We start from the raw sequence: 22,171 nt of genomic DNA on the forward strand, positions 1-22,171 counted from the left end.
ATACGTCAGCCGGCCAGTCATTCGCCTGAATTGATAAAATACTGTACGAGGACATTTCTACACGGCCGATTGACATGTGTTGCTTGAATACATAACCTATGATTGACTCCAATTCATTTTTAGGATGTTTCAAAAATTTGCATGATGGAAAGAATGAAACTGCGAAGGTGAATGAAGAAAAACGAATCAAAGCCTCAGCAAATGAGATTACTGGAATAGAATGGTGATCGCTTTCAAGAATGATTCATGCGCAAACAAATCAAGCTTAATAGTTTGTATACACTTTGTTTGTTTTTTTACAGATAGTTGACACAACCAAAAGATAGTTAAGAATCAAAAGATCCTGAATATTTGGAAAATAGTACCGGTGCTCGATTTTCACAGAGTGGCAAGCGCAGATGGCCACATTTAAAGGCTTGAGTGATCCATTCTGTCCAAAAAAAAAAGATAAATCTTTGTTAAATGTTAATTTATAAATGGCCAAATTTTTTTAATGATTACAAACCTCGATCCAAGTTTTTGGAATCAATGCTTAACCAGCGATGATAACCAGATTTTGATGGTTCTTTGAACAATTCCAATTCGAAACCAAATCAATCAACACGCGTCGACCGGAATCCTGTTGATCATGGCCGTGATTGGAGCCGAATAAAAGCTGTTTCGGTATGTGAAACCATACCTAATGCACGACGGCTACAGCTGCTGATCGATTCCTGTTTGGCTTACGATAAATGCCACATAATGAGCACGTTTTTTGGATTTTTTTTTTTCGTTTGCAGAAACAATTACTAAGAAAACTGGTGTCTGCCATCCACAGTTGCGAATCGCACATTTTGCTTCGGCCGATGGGGCGATTTTACGATGATCATTTCCATGGTCCCCCTTGCCGATTGATGATGATATCCGTTGTTTCGATGCTGACTCACTACGACAGACTCGTTTAACGAATCACGATCGACAGGTTTGTCCAGTTGGTTACCATAATCTCTTTGGATTGAACGGTTTTCACGTGTTTTTGTTGCATTCTATTAATTAAAAAAATTAAAGCATTTAATTTAAATCAACTTGTTATAACAATAGCGTAACGTACCTGCTGAGTGAACGTCAACGAGCCGTCCTGGTAATGCGTCAGCCGCTGCTCCTGCACTAGAAGAATATCGTGTATTTTTTTTTAACTTTGCTCTATTCAATTCCAACTGTTTTTCCTTACAAAAGTACTTTAAGTAAGCAAGGATTGATGTATATAGAAAAGTTGATGAGTGGCCCAAGAAAAACTCTTGAGAGTGTGAATATAAAGACGTCAATGTCGTCTTCCAAAAAGTTTTTCGTGCTGACGATAAGAAAGTCAGACTTACCGGAATTACTATTGATGATAATGTCGGGATCGTCAACTTCGTGTTGATGATAGTCGGCGCTGGTAGTCATCGTCGTTACTCTCTTGTCAATCTTATTGGGATTACGTTCTTCGTGAGCGTGATTGTTTTGACGGCGGAGCTTGACGGTCACAGCGACGACGATGCAAACAATTAGGATCGATGCCGAAACGCCTCCAATGATGCCCATCATCGAAGCCCAGTACATCGTCTCCATAATGACTAAAAATGGAGAAACAAAAAACTTGTTAAGAACTAATGAACTGTTGATGAGTAGGCAAAGAGACGTTAAGGCTTAAGAAAAAAGAAGGCGGGTTATAATAAGCATTGAGCGTCACGTGGGAAATCTAAGAAAGTTCCTGCACATGATTGGGTGATGGCAAGTTGAGTGTCTCAGCACTTTTTACCCCAAGAGCCATAAAAGTGGCTTGTCTCTTTACAACTTTTCTGTTTCTCACGAGGCACTTAGCACAATCCGCCTAAATTATTTCAAACTGTTTCACATCACGCGGCGGCGAGCGAAAGTTCAGTTATAAAAGGGATCTTCAGGAGTTTGTCAGATGCTGCGCACAAGTTAAACTCTCGAGCGTTTTCTTGCTCAAGTCACAACTTACTGGACTATCAAACTTAACAGATATTCCAGTCAAAACTACTGGATGCACGCAGGCGAGGTAAGAAGCTTTTAAGGTCATACGGAGGTTGTTAAGGAAACCAGGATCAATACGAGCTACTTTCTCTTTTTCGTACCTGTTTGTTTCTCAGCGATTTTGATGGTGTAGGCCTCCAGCGGGACGAGAGCTGATCTTCCACGTCGATTATACGACGATATTTGGATGAACAATTTCACGCCGGATTCCAGGTTGCCAACGCGCAAGTGTGGGTACCTTCCGGATTTATTGTAAAGCAGTACGGCCGATTGCGTATCAAAGATTTCGAATTGAAACAATTGCGGATGACCGCCATCAAATCCCGGTCGGCACCACACTTCGACTGCATCGGCCGTTTGATTTAATACTGAGCAATTACTCGGTGGATCCGGACGCACTGCAGTATGCCGACATGTTAATAATTGCTGTTGACATTTATCGCGTGAAACAAAAAAAAGGGAATACCTCCAGCGAAAATGCGGTAGACGCAAGGCTCTCGTTGTTCACCAACTGCGTTACGCGCCCAGCATATGAGATTGCCGTAATCTCGATCAGATTGCGGTGAGTATGAAAGGACGCTAGTACTTCCTGTGTCTGTGCCTTCCTGTCATCGTTAATTTGAGATGTGTAAACATTTTGAAAAAATCGGCAATCAAACTACCTAAGAAACCAACTAGTTTTGAATTCACTTACGTCATTGGGGGCGGTGGTTTGAAACATTTGGTTCTCCTGTAAGTCATTGACGTCTGTCGACGAGGTGTTGAAAGACCATCGATAGGAAAACGCCTATTATTCAAATTGAATGTTCAAATTTCATTCTGATAGTATAATTTGGATTGATTTCTTTGGGGAAAAAAAAATGGGAATTAATTATACCGGTGGAATGGCGTCAGTTTGACAATGTACGACGACCGCCTCTTGTTTAACCACTCCATACAATATTTTCTGACCAGGATGGCAAACTGGCAAAACTGGACTCGAAAAAAGAAGAATGTCAATTTGTACAAATATTCATAATTGGCAATCTTACACATGACTAGGAGATGCACGATGTTGCTGATTCCAGTACCTTCCGTATTGACAGCACCGCAAGAATAGCGACCGGAATGGGATCGAGAAACTCGTCGAATAACCAAACTTTGTTCTGTGATGATAACTCCAGCTGATGCATTTTCTTTTATATTATTACCCTAGTTTGTTTTCGGAATTCATTAGAATCATCGTCGGAATCGTAGAAGGATACTGTCATGCGAATTTAGGACAAAAGTTCACTGTTCCAAAGGAGGTAACCATTAAAAACACAGTCAAAACTTGAGGTATAAAACAGGCATTGTTTTAACAAAGGAGAGATTGACCTTTGATCTTGAACTTTGAGATCGACTCTCGTGACCGATGTGATTGGCATTCTTTTGGTACATCACAATCACGGGTGAAGGCACACAAAAGAAAATCTTTTCGTTCATTTTTTAATCACCTCGTGAGTCCAAACGAAACGGTGAGGGGGAGGATTGGATTTGATGCGGCACTCAAAGTAGATATCGTTGCCTTCCACAATAGAATCCGGTTTCAGGTTGCGTCCGAGTTCGAGTTCTGCTATCGGAGCATCTATTTCAACACCGACAACATAGAACAATAATTCGCATGAAAACTGTTCTGGGAACTAGATAAGCTATTAAACTATTCAATTCAACCTTTTCATTCAAATTCTACTAAAAATCAATTTCTCTAATTAAAATGCCATAAGTGCTCGTGGTGGTACGGTTAAACAGGGAAGGCGGCCTCAGAAAGGTGATGAGGTGACGAAGCGTGATGGCTGTCGGGCCAATCACACGCGCATTACACGCGTCGAGGCTCAGACAAATAGCGACTAAATCACCAACATGAGGGAGCACGGGTCTAACAAGAATTTTGTTATATTACAAATACCAATTGAAGGAGAAAAAGATATCAAGATTATTCACGGAATCTGTCGAAACGTGTAGTAATTGAACTGCCACGTTCTCACGCAAACGTTCACCTCCAAACCCATTTTAGACACATGGCGAGACTGATCCTTCCCGCTTGTCGCCACAAACACGTATACCAGTTTCAATCTTTAAAACTTAAAAGGAAAACAAAATCAACAGAGACCAGGTAGGAGGGAGGGGCGTCTTTTTTTCGGGTCTTTTGTTTCTCTGAAAAGATCCCCCTTCTTCTAGTATTTAAGAACAAGTCAAAACAAGTCCAATTTCCGCGAAATAGAGGGGAGAGGGTACGCTATTTGTTCAAACGGTGTACCAATTACGTGGCAAATCATCACGACTCTGTCCATAGAAAACAAAAAGAATGACGTGAACGAAAAAGTTATCTTATGCAATCAACGCCCTCTCCCACCCCCTAAAAAATATAGACGGGGGAATAAGCACGTCGCTTGTTGTTATCAGATGTCACCCCACCGAATTTGTGTGTCGTGACTGAGTGTTTCACTTGAGCACACCCCGACCTTTCCATGTAGCTCAGCGACATCGAACTGCCCAGTTCGTCCTTATTCTTTATTGATGTAAAACAGTTTCAAAAACTAAATGATTCGACAGGAGCAATCAGTCTTGTATCTATCGATCGATAATGTGCCGACATCGATTATCGTATTCCCCGTGCTATTTCCTTATTTTTCTCGTAGAAATGTCAGGCAAAATTCAATTGCAGGTGGGATTATGTGGTACTTATTCTTCAATAAAAAATACGCATAATCGCCTTTCCAGATTTAAATTGAACATCGTGAGACTATATAGAAGAAAAAGAGGAGGATTTTCTTACAGTGAACGGTGAGTTTACGATGAGTTTCGATGGATGAAACGGACGCGTTAATGCCGAAACTGCCATTGCCAGCGACCAAAAGCGGATTGACGGCGGAACAAATCAATTCGGCATCGTGATCTTGAGCCGTTGGAATCAGTTTCAAGATGCTAGTCGTGTTGCTTCCATCCATTGTTACCTATACATCCGCATGCGTCACGACAAAAGAGAGAAACGTCAATTTTTTTCTATCACGGTGGTAAATGACGTCATACTAGCGTCTAACCATCAAACTGACATTCGAGCAAGCATTTTACATTTTGGCTGAATGAGCGATTCAAAGGATTTTAGGTGGATAACATACAAGCCGATTACTTTTGTAATCCCATGGCGATTCGTCTAATTATCTTTAATGCATTTGTGCATCGTTGCGTGCAAAAAACTAAACGAGTCCTAATACTCAGTGGAACTGTTTAGGAATTACCCGTTCTTTCGCTGGCTGCTGAACGGAATGAAGATACCAACGAAGATTGACGGAAGGACGGGATCCTCCAGTGACACACTCGAACGTGTAGGATTTGCCAGCAGACAGCGGCTTTTCCGCACCGGTGATCAACACCCACAACGGCCGCACTGTAAAGGAGAAAAAAAAAAAAGGTAATTCGAAATCATTTTGATGGCTGTTGAATTAAAGATCATATATTGCTTCATACAGGGTATTCCTTCAATGCCCACTTTGATCCACCAATAAAACTGGGCATTTTAAAGTTAACAAAACCGTTTCATTTATTCTTTAAACGTAGCAGGATTTTCAAGTATTCCTTCACACCATTTCGTTGAAGTTCAGAGAAAAAGAAATGCACATCACACGTCTTGCAACGTTAAAGCATTGGATTTGCCTAACGTGACAGATACGAAACGCGGGAAATAAATAAAATAAAAAGCTTCTAAGCTTGGACTTGAGTTCTATTTTCTAAAATGAGACTGCCAACGTGCTGCTGCACCGCTAGATAAAAGCCGTCGTTCTTTCGCCGTGCCTTGAATCATCAAAGTCAAAACATCCAACAAAAAGGCTCCGTCGAGAACTAAACTTGAGGGTTTTTTTTTTTGTGAGTGTGGCTCCTTTTGTTGTTTAACTGTTCTCGGCTATAAAACTATCCCCAAAACGTCAACAGTCTATTCTGAGATGAAAAGATTACCGTCTGCCGTTCGTCTAACGTTTAAAAGCGTTGGCACCTATTAGGTGAAAAGAGTTTAGCCCCCTCTGTTTTGTTTTGTATTTTTGGAACTGTCTGCGCTTTTACGACACAAATAAAACTTTTATTGTCGAAAATGTTTGCGTCACTCCGGAATGGCATTCTTTCCTTTGATGGTCATTTAAAGCTACTGGCCACCAAAAATTTTCTATTGCAGTTTTAGTGGCCCTTGAGCGTATCGAGTGTGGGCGACTGTTGCACTAATAACAGAAGCTTCAGAGTCTGTATGAAAGTGAGTTTTATAAAGAACTACTATGTTCCAGCGCCATATTAGCTTTTGAACTAGCCTACTTCCATGGCAACGGAAATCATCTACTGTTACAGTTTCTTTTCGTTATATTCCTTTCTTGGATTGTCTGTGTGTCCAAGTTTTGTTTGATCATATCACAGAAGCTCAAATGGACAGCAGCTGCTCTTTCTCTCGGCTTCTGATTTTCATTTGGATAGACGAAAGTTTGTCCGATAAACGAGTAAAGAATAATGTTGTTCCAGGAGTAGATTTCAGAACAAAAACCTAGCACAAGAGCTCCTGCTTACAATAATGGCAAATTTTTATCTAACTTTTTCGGCAAGTCTATAGTTCCCTCTTGTCTCGGCGTTTCCAAGTAAAAACAAAATTCAAATCTAATAAGAGATTTTCATTGTTTTGTGTCTTTATCTCGCTGTTGACGTACTACTATATCGCAGACGCTGCAAAAACGGGGATTTTAGGATCGTTTTCTTTTGTGTCCTTCTCGAATTGAATCAAATGAGCCAGTGTCTCGTTTTTTCTTCTCCTATAGCTCTACATTTTGATACTTTAAGGGAACAAGCAGAGTACAAAAGAAGACATGAAAGTCTAGGCTAAACTGGAAAGGCAGGCAGATCGTGCCGGGCAAAAGGATGCCAATAGCATCAATGCATTTGACGACGGACTAGGAAAGCGTCACTCGAAATTGAGTCCTTGAATTCGTTCGGGCTATTGGCGAAAAGGTCCACTATAATTTTAATAATAAAGAAATGGAAGTTGTGCTAGTCTAAACCTTTAATCTTCACAGGGGATGTCTTAGGTAAATGCATTTTCGTTCGCAAAGTCAAACGCAATTTTGAAGCTAAATTTAATCACTAAAATAGCTGTAAAACGTAATTCGGTCTCGTGCTACTATCGACGAACGACTACAATGTGGGAGTTGTCGGAATTGACATTTTACCTGCACGGTAGTGAAACTTATTACCCTACGGCTTTGGCTATACTCTAAAGGTAAACCAGTTGACTTTAGCTGAATATTAGAGTTTCATAGCTGACAGCCACACCCTTAAATTATTCGACATATGTTGCATTGCATGACAAAGTATGGACCAACTTACAGTTTAGGTCGAGTTGAACATTGGAGATGATTGTGTGTTGGTTTTGCCATGGATGGGATGACAAGTGTTGTTTTTGATGCCAATAGGGCTGCACGGCGTAGGGTAGTGTCTCGTTGCGAACGAAGTAGTAATTGGACGCTTGGCATCGTAAAATCGCGTGCAAGTGACGTCGTTCTAATTTCGGAATCACTAGGACATTTTGAACCACAGTTTCTGACGTAGAAATGTAAGTGTAATCCACCAATTTATCGCCCAGCCACCAAGTCACCTCTGGACGTGGTCGACCTGTTTTACATAGAAGTAATCCGCATCAAACGCAATCAATTAGCGAAAACAATTAAGAAACGGAATGAATGAGACCTCCGGTGACGATGCAGTTCAGTGAGAGCTGATCGCCTTCATCGTAAGGGCCTATGACAGACGAGACTTGTCGATTGTCTTCGATGATGCGGATCTTTTGCGGCGGAACTATAATTTTGAACACAAAGTAAAAAATAACATAATTCTTTCACACAGACGATGAAATCAATAAATAAAAGGATGCGATATTTTACCAACAACGGTGAGCTGGACGAGAACATTGCGCGTTGGTGATCGGCCAAAATCGACTCTGCAACGATAGACGCCCTCATCTGGATCGACCACATTATTCAATAACAAAAGAGCCGGGTGACTATCGAACTGGAACTGAATTCTGCTTTTGGACGGCGGTTGGCCGTATTGCTGTTGCTGCTGCAACAAAAACATCTGACTGTCATGCTGAGTTTGTTGCTGACGATAATTTTCTCTGGAACGTCGAGCGTCGTACCTACGTGAGGAAGTAGAATCCATTAGTATCGAACTTACACGATTCACCTGTCTGTTTCATGACATTTTGAAAATCGATTTGTTATTTTTTGCTATCCCCTCAACATTCACTGTTAAAAATGAATCATCATGTTATTTTGAGTTCAAAAGAGGATTGTTACTACCAAAGACACAACAGAAGAACAATAATTGATTGAAGTAAAATATCTATGAATGCCATGACCATAAGTGATGCCGAGCACTGCTAAATCTAGTATGATATGCATGATAGTTCTACGGAGCTACTGTATTGCGAGGGCCAATAAATCGAATACATATGAAGTAAAACGAAAACGTAGAGTTCGATGATGTGTTTATGGTCATTACTATTGCTCCTTCTATAATCAGAATAAACTTTTAACTTTCTCAGTTTCAATATCAAAGAAAGTGGCCAGTGTGTATAAGGCTACACAATGATAGTCCCTTAGCTATTGTTGTGCACGTTGTTTAATGGCAACGCTTTTAGCATAAATGTTTAGAGATAGAAAGCCATTAAATTATTTGCAAGGCCAGAAAAAACTAAAGTTCTGCGTTTTGGCGTACTAAGATAATAATAAGTTGCCTTACTTATAAATGGGAAAGTCCGAGTCGTTCTTGTACCAGAGAACGAGATAGAGCGAGTCGAGCGTCGGTGGTGTAATGTCACACGGCAGTACGGCAGTTCTCCCTCTAAGGACCGTCACCGTCTCTAATTTGATTGCTGCATAATGAAAATAATGCAAATGCATTAACACTTCAATGTGTACACTAGAAAACAGAGAAATAAATTACGCCCAATCAGCAAATATTGTCTTTACTTCTAGAAAACTGCACCAACCAAGAACCGTGATGTTGTCTGGCTTTCCTAGCCCAAAACATAAAACAGAAAAGGCCATTCTTTTAAATAATATCTGAAAATTTGCATCCGTTCCGTACTGAGCGTTTCGGTATATCGAGGCAAAGTGCCCAACCTCGAAATTCGGTCATTCCCCGGAAAACGGCGCAATGCCTGCGTCGTTTCGATTGAAATGGATTAGACCCTATGACTCTTTTCACCCTCAATAGCTTGCGCCATATCGATTTTCTTGAAACCGACAGTCAAATTGTTTTACAATGTGTGAAAAACTTCATATATAGCGTATTTGAGCATTAGTATTCATTATAATGCACCATCCTATTCAATGGGTGTCAAGGCCTACATTATGCCAAAGTTTCCATTATGCATTTAATAAAATATCGCACAACCTTTCAAGTAAGCTTATAAAGAAGGAATAAAAAGACTATAATTAGAAAAACAAAGGGTAGTGAAACGCGGGCGAATGTCAGCGGGTGATAATTATAAGGAAGTTACTCAATGCTAGGAAACTGTTTCGAATCCATCCACTATGTTGAGAAACAAACCGTGCGCGTTACACAAGGAGAATTTTCAAATTAGCAATAGAAACGTATCGATTTTGGTAAAAAATGTATCGATGGCATCTCTATAAATACCAACCCCATTTTAATTACTCAATCCATTCACAACCAATCGACAAGAAGATCGAAAAAATGTCAAAACTATTTGCAATCCTCGTGCACATATATCACGCCCCAACTATCATTTCAGCAAACTTAACAAAATGCACCACTAGAATTTTCCCGGGGAGCGTTTGAATACTTAGAGTGTCCGCATTAAAGGAAGAGTTTAATCACAAATTCAAATCGACGAATTATTTAAAGGATATCGTTATATTCCCCTGTTTTATCATGCCATTACGCAGTGGCATAAGATACGTGCCTTTGCCTGGGCTTCTGCATGGCCAACTTCGCCTCGTCGGCTGACTTATTTTACGACTCTACTACAGGCCTTCTTTCTGGGATTTCTCGTTTATTCAAAGGAAAAGTAGAAAGACTAAACCCAAAGGTAAGTGCACCTGTGCTATTGATCTCGGCGCATTTAAAAGAGACGACAGTCGTTATTTTCTTTTGAGGTTATGCTTGTTGAGCAAGTTTTCAAATATATGACGCCATACTCTTCCATAAAAAGGGTTTCTTTATAATGAAATGTGATGGCCACATATAACTTATCGGACCTTCGCGAACCTTCAAAATCTCTTAGGGTATGCAAAGGAGTTTAACAACATAATTTACCAGATCTTACTCTTTGGTAAAGGTGAGAGAGTAAAACAAATTAGAAAGGCACTTCGAGTGGTGATCAACACAAGATTGCAAAGTTTTAACTAACTGAAAATTGGCTTGCGTCCCCATCTCCATTTGCAAGTTAGCTATGGTAAACAATCATTATAAATTTACGTAGATCCTCCTTAAAATTCATCATTTCTAAGAAGCTACTACTTCCTGTACCATGTCTTCGTTCTGATCTCTACAGTATAAACTTGTTTTTCTTAATGCTATCTGACAGAAGAAGATTTCAAAAGTCATAATGCCCTAAGCGAACTTGGGTTCAAAAACGTACCTTGCACATATCACGGAAATCCGACGGAGAGGACAACAAAAGACGCTTTCTGTAGTAATGAGCATCATTATACATGTATAACGTCTCCTTTTCCAAATCCGCATTCTTCTTTTTCAGTCGTAACGACTATATGGACGGATCGTATCCAACTTATTATATGTCAAGAACGGAAAAATGTACAACAACTAATTCTTAAAATGGGCCGGCAGCTGTTAATCAAGAGCCAGCGATATCATTAAGCGTAAAATAGCTGAGACTATAGCAAAAAAGAGACTACTACAATAGGCCTAGATAAAAAAACTGAAATCTCAGCTGAATCAGTATCACTGCCATGCTCATCAAAAATCAAGAGCATCATTCAGCTGTGAATAAAAGTTTCCGCGTTCGGAAGATTTGCTGGATAATCGCGATCCATCGGTGTAACAAAAGACAAAACACGGTGGGCATAAAATAAAAAAGGACTTACGTTCATCCTCGGCGGCGAGAACAGCTACTAGAAGGACTATGACAAGCTGGGCCAGAAGTGCTCTTGATTCATGTCGATCCATCATCGTGGATGTCGCTTGATTGCTGTGGACGGCAATGTCTCTAGAATTGCACCAGCAGCAGTTATTGAAGTGGCTGACCGATAAGCTGATAGCGATGGACAAGGATGAGCAGTGTGTGGTATACCAAAGTCGAAACCTGCTTTAAAAAAACAAGAAACAGAAAACGAAAGTTTAGTTAGTGGGCTAATTCATTTGTTTCCCAATTGGTGCCTGTATACGAATAACAAATCATTTAAACGATGATCCGCAAAGAATGTCTTCAACATTCCAATGTCAACTACAATGTTCGAAAAGACTGAAGGTGCACGATTGTACCCAACTGTACTCAAAATATCGTAATTTTCTCGGTCACGATCTTCGTTTGGGTCCCAAACAACGGTGAACTACTAGCAACCCTATCTCTTATTGAAAGACGAGTCAATCAATATTCGAGCCCATCCACTAATCGCGAAGTCAACCAGTTCCACTTTGACGTAAAGTCGGGGCTTGCCAATGCCCGGCTTATCAGAATACGAAGGCGACATTCCCAGCAACTTGGACACGAAATATCATCATGTTATAAGACTATGTTCGCCGTGTCATTCAATTCTCTATTACTGTCTATATCTTTGTTGTTTGGCAGTTACCTTTCAGTTCGCTCCGGGTTCCGATGTTCTTCTTCCTTTTAGCCGTGCACAGTCGTAATCAGAAACAGAATATTAATCACGCTATTTTCCACTCGAAAACGACAAGGTGAAGGATCGAAATATCGCTGACGAGGATCAACGTTGCAGTTGTCCTACATTCATACGTAGTAGATGTCATGCCCCATGTTTTGCTTGCATATTTAAGTAGATAAAGCTGCTATCTTTTTTTTTTTTTTTTACTTTTGGAAAACATTTACTTGAGATGCTAATGACATGTCTAAACGGTGCTCAAGTAGGACCGAAAAACCACCTCTTTGTCTTCGTTTAACGACAGACAGGTAAGGAAAAAGAGAATGTTAAGTAGTCTTTTGCCTAACGTGTTTAGCTATTAATTGGGATAATGAAATTGATGTCGGGAGACGAGTTAGAGAAATTTCAGGAGAACGCCCTATCACTTTTCGTCTCTGCAATGAAGATGTCCAGCATCAGTAGCATATATAGTTCCACGACACACAATCTATACGAACGGTGAAATTTGCACGTCTATACTTTAGGATGGACAGCTGGATCTTAAAAGATCAGTTTTTTTTACATTTATAAATATTTTCAAAAATGGCTTTGGCTAAAACGCAAAAAGGAGGAATGAAGAAGAAGGTCGAAGATGGTTAGCATTTGCATCAAAGAGTTGGCGAATCAACAGTTTCCTACGTTTTTAAAATTAGGATACAGTTTTCATTATCGTTCTTAATCATTGTTTTAAACGTTTGCCAATCTTTGCAAAATCACCAAACACCGGCAAAGAATCGAAGTGAACAAAGTGCAGAATACTAAAAACACCAAAGACCAATAACTTTCGACTTGCATACCAATCAATTGGATCGTCACGAGATCCCCTCATTCAGAAAGAGATGGCAGAATAAGTTGACGAGTGTGCGACTGTCTAACTGATCTACTACAGAAAATTGGCGAGCGCAAAATAATTAACCCATTGGACACCACGTTTACACCCAGGTACAAAAAAAAAAGACTATTTCAATCAGTAAAAATAATCTTCGATGGAGACAAAGAACGGACCCTCCCACGATTTGAATTTCACTTCGTCAGGTTCCAATGCATTACAATCCCGCACGCACCGCTTCCCAAGAGTACCGTACGTCGTTGTTGTAGACTATGGCTGCAGCCATCGGACAGACAGACTAGGATTATTGTATTACTGGTGTTGAAAATAATAAAGCGCAGCAACGTGCCTCGGAGGCGCTCTTGACGTTCATAAACACGACAGCAATAATGGTGCGACAACAGTCAACGGCCCAACGTACGCTATATATCTACTTTAGTTACTGTTCTACACAAGGGAAAAACCTTCCTCTCTAAAGTTGGAAATACTAGCGACAATCGATTTCTATTTTTCAATGAAAAAAAAATTCGTCTGTTATTGTTCTGTGCTGTTATAGGCAGGTGTTTGAAGACCGTAACTCACGTGGAAACTAACTTCTGAAATTGAAACTATCATAACTGCATTCATGACGAAAAGGGTTGTTGCTCGAGTTCAGTGGCAACTTAAAAAAAAAAAGGATTGCAGCCATTGCCTATTGAACTCGAAATAAATGGATCAATTACAGATTGGCGTCAGTCAAAGAAGTGGAACTTCTTGAACGGAAACCCGACAATCTGGAACCACCATATAACATAATTTCTAACCTCTTTACTGGCGATGTCGTTATTTCCCTTCTTTTTTAAAGCGAAGTTAGATTAACTTTCTTCCTACATGAGAAGCACTTGCGCTATTAGACGGAATAGATGCCGTTAATTTTTCAGAGCAAGTAAAAGTGTCTAACGTACCGAACGAAGAAATAGTACACCGCACATCGAATGCAGGGACGTATGTAAATGTCTAACAGAGCTGCACGACGTGACGGCTGACGACCGACTGGTCTGCTCTAATTCTTTCTTTGCTCTATATGGTCCCTATTTCTCTGTCACTGTGCACAACAGCGAGGATACAGGCATTCGGCTACATAAATCCGGTGTCTAGTCTTTATGCTCTACACACCCGAGGCGACGCAAGCTGCTATAGATTTATGGACTGTATACGTATCCGGTGCGCAGCTGGAGTTTCGGGACACGCAGTTCACTTCATCCCGCTATACATATAAAGAAAGCGATCTTCTTATTTTTCGTTTGATCCTGTCTTTGTTGCCGTGTCTGTTAAAGGATGGATATATACACTACCTCATTGTTAGTTCTGCATAATAGGGCAATCTGTTATTGTGTTACCGTACGTCTTGATCAAAAGTAAAATCGGTCCTTGCAATATGACACCCAAGTAGATCGTCTCTCGTGTTTTCCCATGTGAAAAGCTTATTAAAGAAATGGATGTCGTCATAGTATGGGGTGTTACAGTTTTGATCACAAAGGTGAACAGAACTAGATAGTTCTGTTCTACCAATTATATCGGATTGAAACAATTGGTGGTATGCATCCTATGCTAAGGTTTTGTTTCGGAATGTTACATAAATGTTTGTTACTTTGGATGATGGGGCTGATGCTCCTAGTACAGTAGTTGGGTTAGATGGTGATTGCGACGAAGATGTTGATGAAAGCGTTGAGTTCTTCAGAGAGGAGATGAACTTCGGGAGTCGGTTGTGAAACGGAATGTCAATTGCTGCCAGTCCTGGTACCGCAGCATTGCCGAGCCTGTCTCCTTTGACGATAACCTATCGCGTAGTTGGAATCACAAAGCACTTTATCACTCACTTTGCATTTATCGACAACAAACCAACATACGACTAAGTCTACGTATCCCTTGTGTAGCTGCTTATCTTTTAGGACTTCTTTCTCAAGTGCCACATAGTAGTAAACAAAAATAATGGGGAATCTGCCAAACGTATATCAAGATCAAAATAAAGATATATATATATATATTATAGCATCGTAGAACACAATGGTTTGGGTACTCAACCAACTCTTTGCTAGTTTTCTGTTGGGCGTGCATTCAAATATTGGATAGGGGACGGGGAACTTGAACTAGTATTTTTGTTTTATTACGGTTGATGCTAGTTTTGAGTAGTTTCGGTCGATGAGTAGAAAGATTTAAAGCCAACTAAAGTATAGCATTCATGGATGCAGTACAATTTTGAATACAAAAACTAGATCAATGTCGAGCATTTGGGAATCGGAATGAATAGCAAATTCGCCCTAATGGCAGTTTTAAATTGCAAATCGGATCAGATAAATCCTTTACTATTCAAGCACATTTCCACATTTCTCTACAAAGAAACATATTGAACTAAGCCCAGCAGAATATTTGCAATTTTTTTTTTTTTTGCATGTACCACACCAACCCTCACATGTTAATAACAAAAGACAAAGGATTGGTAATTCGAAACTTACTTGGCTCTTCCACAAATTACTAGAGAGCAGGATAAAGTAAAGCATACAGTTTTAACTCTCTGCCTCCTCCAAGGTTTCTTCTTCATTACATTTTTCTACATTCAGTTACTAAAACTCAGTCTAAAATACATACTACAAATTCAACCACACGTCAATTACTGGTATATTTACTGAGATTTGTTTTGGGCTTCCCGCGGACACTACACTGAAATCATACCAAGTTTGTAAGCTTGTTTGGCGAGAAAAGCTGTTGGCACACATATTACTACAACTGGTATGGTAATACGAAAGCTATTAACGCCCACTGTTCTGCTCTCACGGTGTTTTATTCTCTAGGACTTTGTCTTGTCGCTTTTCTTTTGTTTGTTTTTGCCTTCCCTTTCCAGGCACAATTTCACAGTACAAAAATTCCCCTTTCCATTTTTTTTTAGCTATCTTATTATTTCTAACTTTGGCTTCCATGTTTTGTTGCATGTTTGCATGGTTTCGTTTTTAAGCTGACCTTGTCATGGCACCGTTTGGTCGAGGCACAATGGTTTTTCTTTAGATAGTTAGATCTGTGAAGGATCGGATACTTACCGATGACCCAATCGACGAAAGAAAATCACGTGAACCGGTTAACTAGTTGACGAATTCAACAGCCCCTCGGTTGATGCTACAGGGTCAAACTATCATGAAGCTCCGACTGGAATGACTGGACCGAATGGCTGGCATCCATGTCATCTCAGTTCACTATATCATGTTTGTAACACAACGATATCGAATATTCCACTTCTAAAATAAAGTTAGTGTCGACTACACGGTGATAACAACAACGTAACAATGGAGAATAATTAATGCGATGGACTCATATCCATTGTCTCATCAGTTTTTCGAAGGTCTGGTTTCAGAATAAAAACGTATGGAAATGGGTGATGCGGCGTTGACAGCTCACAACTTTCATCTAGTAATTACGATGGATCATGGATGGAAACATGGAATTCTTGCTCCAGCCAGCTCCAGCCAGAGTGCAGTCATAGTACTGACATGGTACTGATAGATTACAAAATTTCGCAATATACAATTCATCGTATTATTTTATGACTCTGCTCCAGCGTCCAGGATGCTTTTGCTGTGTCCTGTGCTCTGTGCACAACTACATTTATATTTAATTTAACTTTTATGCTACACTGTAGAGTAGCAAATAGTACTGACAGAATTGACAGTCACAGACCCCTAGTGGGTCCATGACTCTGGTACTGATATTTAAGTGCTAATTCGTCTTTGATGAATTTCCGTCTTCTTTACTAGGGAGTCTCGACACGCAGTGAATAACAAACAAACAGCGACTTAGATAACTCCAATCATCCAAATACTCAGTCAATATTTAGCAATTTTCCTCACCGGTACGTTGCATTTGTTGTAATTTAAGCAATTGCTCAATTTACTTATTTCCCCGTATATTGGATTATCGCCCTCATCTATGGAAACGAAAACTAAACTTTACGATCAGATGCAAGCTTTAACACTTGCCTCTACCGATTTTTTTCCAGTATTTTTTTCACCAAAGTATTAAAAAAAAAAAAATGAATGAAATACCAACATTTTAAAAGGTATCACAGATGTGATGCCCATTTGTGCAATGCTCTTCGGTCAGAAGAAGCAATGGGTGCAATGCATGTATTTGCATAAATCAGTCAATTTAACAGAAAGCTTTCCAAAAGTTGACTCAATAAATGCAGGAATCACTTTTTGGCAAAGGAAATTTTCATTGAGTGTGTTGGAGTGATTTTGAAACCCTGCAAGGATTCTCGAGCTCCAGCAGCTTGTACTTCATTTTCAAATTCCACGAATGCGATGTCATGTCGGCCAGGAACCAAACGGACTTCTTTGAAACCAGGGAATCTAGTGAATAAAGGCTGGTTAGTATCCTCAATATTAGTTTAACAAACTGTATAAGTTCATACTGTGTGAATAACATGGACAACATCATTTCATTGGTTTCTTCTGGTAGATTAGTCAAGAACAAAATTTGATTAGGTGGTTGTTCAGGCACTCCAGCCCCTCCAACTGCTGGATATCCATAAGTAGCAGGGCCACCAAAACTACCAGGAACAACCACTTGTTGTTTACTTTCCTTCTTCTTCTTTTTCTTTGGTTCTCCTTCAGGTTTTGGTTTTGCAGGACGTTCCTGAAATGTTCCTTTCATCTTCGCAATTACATCAGAATCTGTTTTGGCATATTGTATGCGCTGGAATAAAGAATTTGAAGTGTTAGCAACCAAACTATTTATTTTGGATTTCTAAGATTGATTGGCAAAACCCTCAGCCCTCTGAAAGGCAAAACAAGCACTATCAGAGGGGGCCAGTTTTATCAACATGTGTAAGAAACATGAGAGAGCAAGGATAGATCTCATCACAGGGTGATTTAAATGTGAAAACTTAAAATATGAAAAAGAAATTTACCATCGGTTTATCATAAAAGGGAAATCCTTGCATCCCTCGGAGGGCATTAGTGGCTGAAGTTATTTCCTTAAAAATAACAAATGCCTGTCCACGCATTTTCAATGTTTTCAGTGCCACAATGTCGAGAATTTGTCCAAATTGTGAAAAGATTGCATACAATGATTTCTTCAACTCTGAAAACCAGTAAAAGGAATTATAAGGTCTAAACAGGTTACCAATTTATTACTTCAGTTATGTATTTAAAATATTATTTTAACAATCTAAGCGATTCAAAACCCCATGGTGATTATGGTTACAGAACCGAACTGTTTCGTAAAAGGTACTAGCCTTAATCCCATACCTTCTTTCTTGACTTTTTCATTTAGATTGTTTATGTAAATCGTGCTGTTGGGCCTCACGTCCATTCTTAATGTTTGACAAATTGTGAATTGATATGAAATTATTAAACGCTTCTAAAGACTTGACAAGAACAATCGCGGCGTGGGTTGTAGGCGAGTTGCCAAGTTAAGTTTTAAAGTTTTCCATTATTTGAATTTTTTCGACAAAAAAGTTTTAATTACAAAATGATATTCAATAATTAATTAAAATATTTTAATAGGATTTTAGTAAAAATTAGTTATTGTTTTTCGATTTTGTGCTAAAAAATAAAAAATAAACTGAATTTTTGCCACAATATGACAATGTTGACAAGCAATTGTTTTGTGTTTATGAGTAGACGCTGAACGGTTGAGGCACTTTTGTTGGCCTGTGGGAGTTTATTTATCTCGTTTTCTGAATTGAGAAGAAAAGATTGTTCTTTACAGTAACGAACCTAACAGATAATCCAAAAAGTAAAATGGGTAAGCGAAAGAGTAAGAGGAAGCCTCCAACTAAACGCAAAGCTATCGAGCCCTTGGACACGCAATTCAACTGTCCATTTTGTAACCACGAAAAATCCTGTGAAGTGAAAATGTAAGTTTACATTTCATTCCAGATTTTTTAAAAATATGCTATTTTGATGGTGTTTATTATAATAAGCTCTTAAATAAGTGATTAGAAACTTTTTTCAATCCAGGGATAAAACACGGAACACTGGTAGAATCACATGCAGAGTTTGCCTTGAAGATTTCCAGACCACAATTAATTTCCTGTCTGAGGCTGTGGATGTTTATAATGATTGGATTGATGCTTGTGAGACAGCCAACTGAAGATAGTTGAAGTTTGACTGCAGAAACTAAACTCAATTACTCTTTAAATGGAAGAATTAATATTCAGGAAAATTTCCAACTGTATTTCACTTTCATGTTTTCACTTTGTTAATACAGGACTCACATATGCATTAGTTTATCATTTTAAAAGGAGTAAGATTTGTTTAGAACATTCACCTACTTTACCAGAAACATTCTGGAAGTAGTCAATTTTAGACTTTAGTTCTATAGAATGTGCAATAGCAACAGCATCATTGTCATCTGCCAAAAGTGTCCCAACTGCTACCAAAGTCCTAAACAAAGCCTCTTCCTCCTGTAATTTAGACAAAATTTTGCCAATTGTACACAATAAACTAGATTTTGCCTCAACTGTAGCAAAAGAGGCTGTTGAATGGATAAGGATGGAAAAGTTAAGTATGATGGTTGAAACAGCTACTTCCACATGTTTCCATTGAGAGTGTTTGGTAAATGAGAGGTCACTTTCTGTCATAACCGATAACACAGATGCAAATATTGCTTCGCGATGGTCCATCAGTGTTTGCTGTGCAGACTTATGCATTGATAGATGTGCAATGGTCCGAAAAATCATCATGCAATTGGGAACAGTCGAACGACCCACAGCGAGCAAAACATCAAGCAATCCTTCTTTTTCGGAAAGAAACCGATTCATATGGGGATGGCGTGAAGCGAGTCGCAAAATGTCCAAAGCAGGAAACATCATATCTACAGAATCAAGATGTCATACGGATTGTTTTCATATATCTATTTGTAAAAGTATCACCGGAGGGCCAACGAAGAAACGTTTCTAAGTGGGGAATCCCTTGAATGGTAGACTTGGGATCCGCGGATTGTACAAATGATAATAAATCGGCATCGGATAACTGAAGACTCGGATCAACTTTCTCATTAAACTCTCTTAGTTTGCCTGTTTAAATATAAAAAATTTAGTTATTGTGTTAAATAGGATTGACTAAAACGTACTAGTAATGGCTTCAATTTTAGCCTGGTCGAAACACAGGAAGTCCTTAACGGGAAATAATGACGGTTCAGGCTTTTTTGGTTGACCCAGCCGGAATATAGCGACCTGAGCCAGTAAATGGATCTTCTGCCACATTCATTGCTATATTTGAAGGAACATTCCCAGAAGACGGAACATAACGAGAGCCGCCAGTGAAAGGGTCCACGTATGTATTACTCATGTTCGATGTCTGTGAAGCACCATCGCTTGTTCCGCTCTTACTATTCTGAATAATGAAGTTTGCTACTGTGTCCAGATGATACTGGCTGAGATCATTCTTGTGTATAAACTTCTGGGCAGCCAACCAAGGATCTTCTGAGGTGTTATAGGGTAATTTTAATGGCGGTTTTCCTTCCTCGATATCGACGCTGAAGACGTAATCATATTCTTTCCCTTCATAAAGATTTTTAGTTGCCTCTGATTGACCAGCAGCCCCGACGACGTCACCAACTTTCGTCCATTCACTATCACCTGAAGACCAGCTGAACCAAATACGTTAACTAAAAAACAGAACGCATTTAACTATTCCAAAATAGCACCTGTAACAGGAAACGGTTTCCCCATTACGAACCATTTTTGTTTGACCTTCTCTTGTGCCAGGTTCGAAAAGGCTCTCCGGTCCAGGCAAACTATGGAAAGAATATTCGATAAACTAATTCGAATACAGATTATTTTGATTAACTCACTCTGAAGCTTTGATGCCACCCAACTCCAATTGAGCGTTCAGGGATGTTTGAGCAAGCTCTTGCTCAAAAGCTTGTAGTACCTCTGCATTTGCTGCTCGTTCTGGCGACTGAGTGAAAATGCGGACTAATCCGTCACTAATGGAAAAATACGGTAATCTTAAATTTCAAGTCGCTTCTTAGCTTAAATTCGTACCTGCTGCCAGTAACAATATCACCGTTTCGCATCACGCTAACTGACCAAACACTCTGCGCAGGTAGGAAGACGGTTTGTTGACATTCATCGAAAACATCCAATTTCCATATGCGTAGGGAACGATCTTCACCACAGCTGACAAAGACATTGCGATCCGGCATCATACACAGCCTATTAGATAATCATGATAGTGTAAGCTTATAATGATCTATGATAGAAGACAGTTACCCATAAATATAGTTGGTGTGTCCATAAAAAGTAGCTATGCAATCCCCACTTGTAATCCATAGTCTGATAGTTGCATCATTTGCAGCAGACAGGAAACGATTAGAATCACAGACAGCAAGTGCTCTGACACAGTCAGTATGTCCTTTAAAGCTCTGGAATGGTGAATCTCCTTTCCACAGTTTAATCGTTTTATCTGCAGATCCTGTTAGTATTAAGGACCTCAGATGCAGAATTAGGGCAGTGCAAAAATTCAATAGCCCATACAGCTGCAGCATGGCCAGAGAGTGTGACAATAGGAGCCCCATCTGACTGCCACAATCTTGCAGTTTTGTCCCATGAGCCACTTAACAAAAATCCAGGACGGGTAATTAGGGCACAGACTAATTAAAAGAAATGTGATTACATTATAAGAAACAGAATTTAATAAAAAAATGCATACCTGTGTCTGAATGACCAGTAAAGGTTGATGTTGGGTTGACAGAGCCTGGGTTATAAACTCTGATTTTCCCATCTTGACAGCCAGTTATGACACATCCACCAGGAAAATTATCTGAAGTGCCACCAATAGCAACTGAAGATACATAACCTTCATTTCCTATGTATGTTTGATCACAGACAAATCCCAAACTGAAAATATTTTGTGAAAAATGAATCAGATATGTTCCCCACTTACTCTGAAAACCAAACTTACCCTTCAGGTAACCACAGTTTTGCAGTCTTGTCTCTAGAACCAGATACGACACATTCTTCCATTAACTCTCCTACAGTTACGCTTCGAACGTCCTTTGAATGCCCTGCCATTGAACAACGGAGTTTGTAAGGCATTTTACTACTCATGCTGCCAATTCTTTCTGGTGGTAACAAGATTTACAACATTTAATAACAGTATCGAAATTAGCCGAAACTTCTCGAGGAAAAAAATCTCTTACGCTATTGCCACAGTTCCAAAACAGACTTTCATGAAAGGGGGCCCAGGGATGAGGGGGGCAGGGGGTACTTGTTTTTGTAATTAATTTAGCTTGTAAAGCCAAACCGAATATATTTTACAACTACAGTTTTCTGTTTTTGTAGAGTATGCAAAATATTTATTGAAGTATGACATTTGGGATAGACTATACACTTTGTTAAAATTTCTTAAAAAATAAAATCCATCATTTCGATTAAGCTCGA

At 39.4% G+C, this 22,171-nt stretch overlaps 4 protein-coding genes across 12 annotated transcripts; 1 reads left to right on the forward strand and 3 right to left on the reverse strand.

Moving 5' to 3' along the window:
* Window positions 1-259: 259 nt before the first annotated feature.
* LOC116928277 (hemicentin-1) lies at window positions 260-16,165 on the reverse strand. 9 transcript variants are annotated; one of them, XM_032935345.2, is made up of 20 exons: window positions 15,825-16,165; window positions 14,381-14,569; window positions 11,145-11,362; window positions 8,812-8,944; window positions 7,953-8,206; window positions 7,759-7,866; window positions 7,399-7,683; window positions 5,280-5,428; window positions 4,817-4,994; window positions 3,495-3,625; window positions 3,051-3,210; window positions 2,897-2,991; window positions 2,714-2,806; window positions 2,486-2,624; window positions 2,121-2,417; window positions 1,356-1,595; window positions 1,091-1,146; window positions 790-1,025; window positions 506-721; window positions 260-430 (listed from the first exon to the last, which is right to left on the reverse strand). In XM_032935345.2, the coding sequence occupies exons 3-19, from the start codon at window positions 11,227-11,229 to the stop codon at window positions 694-696; spliced, it is 2,667 nt and encodes an 888-aa protein (XP_032791236.2). In that variant the 5' UTR covers window positions 11,230-11,362; window positions 14,381-14,569; window positions 15,825-16,165; the 3' UTR covers window positions 260-430; window positions 506-693. The 9 variants fall into 9 exon arrangements, with proteins under 9 accessions (XP_032791236.2, XP_045033730.1, XP_032791235.2 ...); XM_045177795.1 differs by having other exon boundaries at window positions 11,145-11,365; XM_032935344.2 differs by lacking the exon at window positions 15,825-16,165 and adding an exon at window positions 15,417-15,705 and having other exon boundaries at window positions 11,145-11,365.
* Window positions 16,166-16,828: 663 nt separating this feature from the next.
* On the reverse strand, window positions 16,829-18,191 carry LOC116928315 (U1 small nuclear ribonucleoprotein A). Its single transcript, XM_032935396.2, has 4 exons — window positions 18,030-18,191; window positions 17,690-17,862; window positions 17,192-17,475; window positions 16,829-17,129 (listed from the first exon to the last, which is right to left on the reverse strand). Exons 1-4 carry the CDS (start codon window positions 18,091-18,093, stop codon window positions 16,970-16,972), a joined length of 681 nt encoding a protein of 226 aa, XP_032791287.1. The 5' UTR covers window positions 18,094-18,191; the 3' UTR covers window positions 16,829-16,969.
* Window positions 18,192-18,381: 190 nt separating this feature from the next.
* LOC116928324 (transcription elongation factor 1 homolog) lies at window positions 18,382-19,005 on the forward strand. Its single transcript, XM_032935403.2, has 2 exons — window positions 18,382-18,640; window positions 18,744-19,005. The coding sequence occupies exons 1-2, from the start codon at window positions 18,525-18,527 to the stop codon at window positions 18,874-18,876; spliced, it is 249 nt and encodes an 82-aa protein (XP_032791294.1). The 5' UTR covers window positions 18,382-18,524; the 3' UTR covers window positions 18,877-19,005.
* LOC116928285 (phospholipase A-2-activating protein) lies at window positions 18,939-21,924 on the reverse strand. The gene is given in 11 exon segments (XM_032935359.2): window positions 18,939-19,599; window positions 19,658-19,801; window positions 19,858-19,942; window positions 19,944-20,376; window positions 20,434-20,523; window positions 20,581-20,715; window positions 20,774-20,944; window positions 21,002-21,219; window positions 21,221-21,381; window positions 21,441-21,628; window positions 21,693-21,924. Coding segments are annotated over 11 exon segments (2,355 nt in total). The 5' UTR covers window positions 21,839-21,924; the 3' UTR covers window positions 18,939-19,015.
* Window positions 21,925-22,171: the final 247 nt, after the last annotated feature.

Source organism: Daphnia magna, linkage group LG8, assembly GCF_020631705.1.
Source record: "Daphnia magna isolate NIES linkage group LG8, ASM2063170v1.1, whole genome shotgun sequence".
NCBI classification, from domain to species: domain Eukaryota; kingdom Metazoa; phylum Arthropoda; class Branchiopoda; order Diplostraca; family Daphniidae; genus Daphnia; species Daphnia magna.

Excerpts from the sequence above, each read along its gene's own strand:
- LOC116928277 (XM_032935341.2), bottom strand. The coding sequence starts at position 13,721 with ATGTGCGGTGTACTATTTCTTCGTTCG. Across the intron at positions 8,945-11,144 it reads TCTCGCCGCCGAGGATGAAC|CAATCAAATTAGAGACGGTG; the intron begins GTAAGTCCTTTT and ends TTCATTATGCAG. Across the intron at positions 2,807-2,896 it reads AAACTGACGCCATTCCACCG|GCGTTTTCCTATCGATGGTC; the intron begins GTATAATTAATT and ends TTTGAATAATAG.
- LOC116928315 (XM_032935396.2), bottom strand. The coding sequence starts at position 18,093 with ATGGACGTGAGGCCCAACAGCACGATTTACATAAACAATCTAAATGAA. Across the intron at positions 17,863-18,029 it reads TGAAAAAGTCAAGAAAGAAG|AGTTGAAGAAATCATTGTAT; the intron begins GTATGGGATTAA and ends ACTGGTTTTCAG. Across the intron at positions 17,130-17,191 it reads TTGTCCATGTTATTCACACA|ATTCCCTGGTTTCAAAGAAG; the intron begins GTATGAACTTAT and ends TTTATTCACTAG.
- LOC116928324 (XM_032935403.2), top strand. The coding sequence starts at position 18,525 with ATGGGTAAGCGAAAGAGTAAGAGGAAGCCTCCAACTAAACGCAAAGCT. Across the intron at positions 18,641-18,743 it reads AAATCCTGTGAAGTGAAAAT|GGATAAAACACGGAACACTG; the intron begins GTAAGTTTACAT and ends TTTTCAATCCAG.